This window comes from Gossypium arboreum, chromosome 4 (genome assembly GCF_025698485.1).
Source record: "Gossypium arboreum isolate Shixiya-1 chromosome 4, ASM2569848v2, whole genome shotgun sequence".
Taxonomy (NCBI): domain Eukaryota; kingdom Viridiplantae; phylum Streptophyta; class Magnoliopsida; order Malvales; family Malvaceae; genus Gossypium; species Gossypium arboreum.
In genome coordinates this window covers 101,625,443-101,632,209 of record NC_069073.1, presented here as the reverse complement: position 1 = coordinate 101,632,209, position 6,767 = coordinate 101,625,443, and the positions used below count along the sequence as shown (strand labels likewise).

At 33.0% G+C, this 6,767-nt stretch overlaps 1 protein-coding gene across 2 annotated transcripts; it reads right to left on the bottom strand.

The window, feature by feature from the left end:
- LOC108460807 (protein MODIFIER OF SNC1 11) lies at window positions 1–2,262 on the bottom strand. 2 transcript variants are annotated; one of them, XM_017760467.2, is made up of 6 exons: window positions 1,690–2,262; window positions 1,113–1,193; window positions 896–1,024; window positions 705–765; window positions 557–618; window positions 1–297 (listed from the first exon to the last, which is right to left on the bottom strand). In XM_017760467.2, the coding sequence occupies exons 1-5, from the start codon at window positions 2,019–2,021 to the stop codon at window positions 580–582; spliced, it is 642 nt and encodes a 213-aa protein (XP_017615956.1). In that variant the 5' UTR covers window positions 2,022–2,262; the 3' UTR covers window positions 1–297; window positions 557–579. The 2 variants fall into 2 exon arrangements, with proteins under 2 accessions (XP_017615956.1, XP_017615958.1); XM_017760469.2 differs by having other exon boundaries at window positions 732–765.
- Between the last annotated feature and the right edge of the window lie 4,505 nt (window positions 2,263–6,767).

The window sequence follows — 6,767 nt, the reverse complement described above, 5'->3', positions numbered from 1 at the left end:
TTTTGAATACTACTGCTGTCTCACACTTGATCATATTATGCAACTTAAAACAGTATAAGATGCTGCCCAATTGTTACAACAGCAAATAAATAAACTCATTAATTGTTAGGATGAATCTAATAACCACCCCCATACTTTCTCAACTAAATTATCTAACCGGGAAAGTAGAAAATTTATAGCCATTACTCCAGAATTTCTAATGCTTTTTGTAAGATTTAAGGGAGGTTAACACTCCAGGTGGTTGTTGATTCCAATCGGCCTCACCAAATGAATAGACACTGTAAAACGCCTTCCAAACTGCCAAAAGAACATTGCCAATTCTTTAGAAATTCATCTGGAGATAGAGTATTGCATCTTAAATTTTGATGTTAGAAATAAAACATTGTAAGGAAGCTGCTAAGCGAATCACAAGCTGTTAGGACACTAGACCTGAAAAGGAAAAGAAAATAATAATGCGACCTCTAAGTTAACTGATATAGACATATTTAAACAAGTATATTTCTGACACAGACGCAGATATATACATGATTAAAGCAATGCATATCTCCAAAGATACCTTCTAACTATGGTAATTTCTATTTAGAGTCCTCCAACAGCCTTTCCAGCAACAGGAGCCTCCTGTAAAAAAATGTATACACCTTAAAACACTGGATTTTCTATGATCCAACAACTTTGCCAGAGAAACATCTAAACTAAACCCTTACTGGTTCAATATTCCCCTTGTGATTTACCTGTGCTAAAGAAGTTGACAGGGGATCAGAAAACCTGGAAAGACCAGAGGAAAAAAAATCAAATTCCAACCTCAACATGCATAAACCTTTGTCAATAGTGATTTCTATAGGCATTTATAGATCTCTAACAATGTAAGAAGCAGTTCTTTAGCATTGGAATGTACCTGATTGCCCTTGCTTTTCTTTTTTCTCCTTCAATGGTGTCAGGTTTGGAATATGGTGCAAATCGGGCAAGACGAGCTTTCCTTTTCTCTTCCTCATCAACAGTTGTAGAGGGTACAGCAAGCCCAAACCTGAGAACCCACAAAAAGAATTAATAAATAGATTAAATGCAACTCCGAGTAATATCATCATTGGGTAAAGGTGGTATGGACAAAAAACCTCTCAGCTCTAGCCTTCCTCTTCACCTCCTCTGATTGCTTCGATGCTTCTGATCCCTTTGGCCTGGGTGCAGTGCCAAACCTGAGACATGTTTGGTTCACAAATCAACAAACACAAAGAAAACTCAAGGAATGGGGTTCAACATCCACAACTACTGTTACTAAACCTTTACCATAAAAAATTAAATGAAAACCCAACAGAACATTATAATGAGCCAAAAACACAGGCATGCTTATCAAGGCAACTAGGTAAGATTACAAAGGGGTTAGACTAATTTCTAGAGAACAAACGGATAGATTGATCAAAGAAAGAGAATAAATTAGAAAATTATGCACTGCTAAGAGATTCCAAACAATCAAAACAATAAACAAACTCAAGAGTGTTAATCTATACTTCTCAGCGCACAATGAATCGACAATCGCGTTTAAACAATAACATCAGAATAGTCCTTTTTTAGAAATAAATCGAAAAAGAAAATTTTCCCTTCAGAGATGTTCGTCAACTAGGTACAAACCAAAAGGAAAAACATAAATAATACCTAAAACAAAAAAAAAAGGGGGAAAATTGAAGAATTCACCTCTCGGCCCTAGAATTACGCTTCTCTTGCTCGGACAACTGTACAGGTACGCCGAACCGCTCAGCTCGGCGAATCTTCTTCTGGATATCGTTAACGGGACCGCTTTCATCCCCGACGACCGAGCCCACAGTAGTCCCGGTGGTCTTCGAACCCCCACTCTCCTTCAGAGATCCTTCAGCATTAGGAGGATCAGACTTATCCGAGGAGGATGACACGATCTTCTTAGGGTTTGGTTCTGCAGATGAAATGGCGGCGAGAGTGACGGATGCAGGAGTCGTGGGGGTGGGGGTGGAGGTTGCGACGGCGACGGGTTTCTGGGTGGTGGCTGCCATCGGATTAGTTGGCTGGTTGGCTGGTTGGTAGGTAAGTAGGGTTACGTGAAAGAATATAGAAGGGCCGAGGAAGAGGCTCGCCGTATCTTTTTCTTTGCGATAAATGGGAAAGCGTTGCGATATTTTCCCTTATGAGAGCTGCCGGCCTTGCTAAATTCGGTTTGTACAGATTGAGATTTTTTTTTTTTTTTTTGGTTGATTAGTTGGATCAATTTTAAATTTAGTACAAATATTGTTTTTAAATATATAAATATAATAACCTAATTGATAATATCATTTTAAATAATAAAATGATATCTTGAATATTTAGTAGGGTTTGAATATTTTTGATACATGCATATAAATATTAAGTATAAAATAAATGAGTGCAAGTGTTTTATTTGAATAGAAAGCATATTTAAAATTTTTGTTAAATATTTATTTGGTATAAGTTCAAATTATGTTATTTCATCATTAACTTTAATATTGTAATAAAAAAGTTTGTGTAAAATTTATATTTGCTTAAAATATGAGTTGTGCTTAAACTCTAATATTTAAAATTTAGAGTCTAAGTTGATTAGTTTTTCAATTTTAAAATCTATTATTATATATATCTTATGAAATTTAAATATATATCAACATAATTAAGGCTTAATTCACGATTTGACCCTAAAGTATATCTATTTTTATTTTAATATTTAATTTTTCTGTCCCAATTTAGTATCTACCGTATTAGTTTGTTCTATTTTTTGGTCCAATTGTAATGACAGTTAAAAAATCCATTAAACAACCTTGGCCAATATGAAAGCGCTATGTGACAATTAAGTTTATTTAAAATAAAAACAATTAATTTAAAAAAAAAATTAAAAATATAATATTAAATATTTAAATGCTAAAAACATTTTTAACTTTGATCGATTGTTGATGGGCTATTGACCAACATTTATCGCCATATGACGTTATTAGAGCACATCATGTGTCCTTTTTTAAATCTTTTAAAATATTATATGTTATATTGATTATAAATGTAAAAAACATATATAACATATATAATTTTTTAAAAAGTTTAAAATATTTTTATAAAATTTTAAAATATAATTTTTATAAATTTAAATTAATTTTTATATATTATTTTGAAATTTTAAAATTTTTAATTATATATTTTAAAATTTTATAAAAAATTATTTTAAACTTTTAACAAAGTTATATATATTATATATTTTTTAGATTTATAATCAATATAATATATATAACATTAAAAAATAAAAAGAACAAGTGTGTTTTAATGGTGTCACTCAGCCAGTCAACATCGACCATAGATCTATCAAAATAAATAGTCTTTTTAATATTTAAATATTTAATATTATAAATTTATATTTTAATTTAAATTTAATATTTTTATTTTAAATAAATCTAATTATCATGTGGTTTTTTTTATTGGTCAAAATATACAACATGGTACTTTCCGTTGGCCAAAATTACCAAATAGATTTTTTAACAGCCATTACAAAATAGACTAAAAGTAGAGGAAATTAATACTTTAGTACTAAATTGAGATAAAAAATTTAAGTACTAAAGTAAGAAAACGGGTATACTTTAGAGTTCAAATAGTGAATTAAGCCTATAACTGAATACCAAAATAATATAAATTATTTTATGCTTAAAATATTAAATAAAAAATAAGATATGGTTTTAAAAGGTTAATTAGCCAACTAAAACAAAAAATGAATATAATTTGGTACTCCTTAATTTTGCAATTTGTTGATATTTTTTCTCTACTTGTTATCAATGACTAGATTGGATAAAATAAAATGTAATAAGCTGATTGAGACTCAGCTTGATTGATATGGGCATTGTTGTTAATGTAGGAGGATGTGGGTTCGAGTGAGCTGAAGTACAATATACTCCTATTTATGGGGTTGGGTACGGGCTATGGGTAATTTTATACATTGTGTTAAAAAGAGCAGATATAATCAGAATTTATAATAAAATTATTCAAAAATAATAATAAAATGAAATGAAATAGACAATACTAAAAATTTTGAATGATAACCTAGTTTTAGTTTAAGCAAATATTTTTAAAGAATGTTAAAAAGGAAAGAAAGAGTTTTGTAAAGTTAGGGTGTGAGTTCTATCAACGAGAGGGACATAATACATGATGATGTGGATTGAAAGACTAACTATCCATATAGATCTAGAAGAAACAATTCTTGTGGAGCCCATTAAGTTAACCTTACTTAATCAAACTCAACCATACTCGCCTGCGACTCACAGATTGAACATCAAACTCAGGTATTTACTTAAATATATTAAAAAAATTAAATACTAAAATAGGTTGTCAGCTGGATTATTTACCAAAATGGTATGTTTCTTTTTAGTCCCGCCTATCTGACAGGTACGACACCTTTTTTTTATATTAAAAATATTTTTTCTTTTAAATAAAATATTAATTTTTTTCGGATTAGTATGACCCGTGTATAGATACGAATCTAGGTTGAGCCTTTCTTAGAGGCGCGACTAGTTGAGCCTATCTGACAGATGCAACAAGTTGTGCCGAGGCGCGAATGGTAGGGCCCACAGGAGCATCTGCTGCTTAATTTTTTCTGTATATATACCCCGAAAATCAAATGAGCACAGACACAAAATTTAGCAGAGCAACAGACACAAAATTTAGCAGAACGGAAATAAGAAGATAGGGAAGAAAAAAACAAAGGAATAATTTATTTTAGTTTATTTCTTTTTAAATAGAATGTAAAGTTTTGTTAGTAATTTTATTATTTGAAAGCTATTTTGTTAGGTTATTAATTTTGTCAACTTCTGAATGAAAAAATTTGCATTAAAAATTTTATGTAATTTTTTTGCTATTCGAAACTATTTTGAGAATTTTGAAAATTTTTTAACAGATCTAGTATTGAAGATGGAGAATCAGTTTTTCGTATGTGTTTATTTCGATGGAAAAATTTTGACAACAACCGTGGGATATATATTTGAATGCCGCAAACAAGTAGCAATGAGATTTAATAGAAATATCTCGTTTGATGATATGAAGGAAAAAATTAGTGAAAAATTTTATAGACGTTGTGGGAGAAGGATCTCGAAACTTTTCTACAAGTTTCCAGATTCGACAGATCCTATAAAATTCACTGAAATGGAACTTATAGATGATAAAGATGTGGAGACAATGGTCGCTCTTTATTGTGGGACTCGGAGCAACCAAAATGCACCGATTCAGTTATTTGCTGAGTTAGCTGGTGTGGAGGCAACTGAAGATCCCACTCCATTAGGTGAAGAAGATGGAGCTTAAGAGCCGTGTATGGTGGTTCTGATATCATATGTTGATAGTCAATCAACTATACACGGGATCGAAATTGATCTTAATGCTGCACCGAAGACTGATGTGGTTGGTGATGATGTATACCATAGTAGTGATCCTTCTAATCACGAAGTCTATAGTGAGAGTGATCCCGACATGGACGAGGTCCCGGATGATATTGACGACGAAGGCGTGAATGAGGATGGAAACATTAAGGCGTCTTCAGTCAGAAACCAGATTCGTCATATTGTGATACACAATAATTTTGGGGTACACATGTCTCGGATAAACCCCGATGCGGTGCACGCAGTCGAGTTTCTGGAGTATCCTGAAATACTACCTGCTCATCGGATGACCGTATATTCTGATACTGAGAAGTTGTTCGTGGGCCAAAGATTCGAAAGTAAGGAAGAATGCGTATTTGCCATTAAACGGTATAGCATGAATATATCAGAAGACTACAAAGTTATAGTGTCTAAACCGACATTATATATTGGAGAATGTTGGAAGTCAACGGAAGGTTGCAATTGACAGATACGAGCTGCATTTATCCAGAAGTCGCGAATGTGGAAGATACGGAAATTTGTTGGGCCTCACACATGTACTTCAACACGTATGACAAAAGATCATCGAAAACTTGATTCCAAAACTATTTGTACGTGCATCATAACAATGGTGAAAGACATGCCGACCATTAAAGTTTCGGTTCTGATTGTCGAAATGCAGGCACGATTCTAGTATCGAGTATAATACCGAAAGACATGGATAGCTAAACAAATGGTAATGGAACAATTGTACAGAGATTTTGATGCATCGTACAATAAGCTACAGGGATCGATAGCCGCTATGAGGGAGTACGTGGCGGGGACTGTCATTGAGTTATAGACACGACCTTATTACAGGCCTGATGACCAACTGCAATCGGGAAAAAGAATTTTCTATCGGATGTTTTGGACGTTTAATCCATGTGTGCACACATTTCCTCATTGCAAGCCGTTTTTGCAAGTAGATGGGACCTGGCTATATGGAAAATATACACAGATCCTACTTCTTGCGGTTGCTCAAGACAGCAACAGGAACGTGCTCCCGATAGCATTTGCCATATTGATAAAGAGAACATGGAATCGTGGAAATTCTTCCTTACCAATCTACAAAGGTATGTTATTAGCAACGATAATATTTGCATTATCTCCGATAGAGGGGAAGGATTAATTGCCGCCATTAGGCGTTCCGGTGTGCCATGGAGATCCGTTTACTACATCTGTTATATTGCGGCTAACTTCCAGCGAGATTATAAGAATACAGATTGGAAGAGACAAGTTGTGAGAATGGGTAAAGGATTACCTTATCTTTTCAATATAAGTTTTAATGTTTTAGGGCAATACTGTAACTTATCTTTTCTTAATACATATGCAACGCATGAGTTAGAGCCACACATTTTCCACCAAAGAATG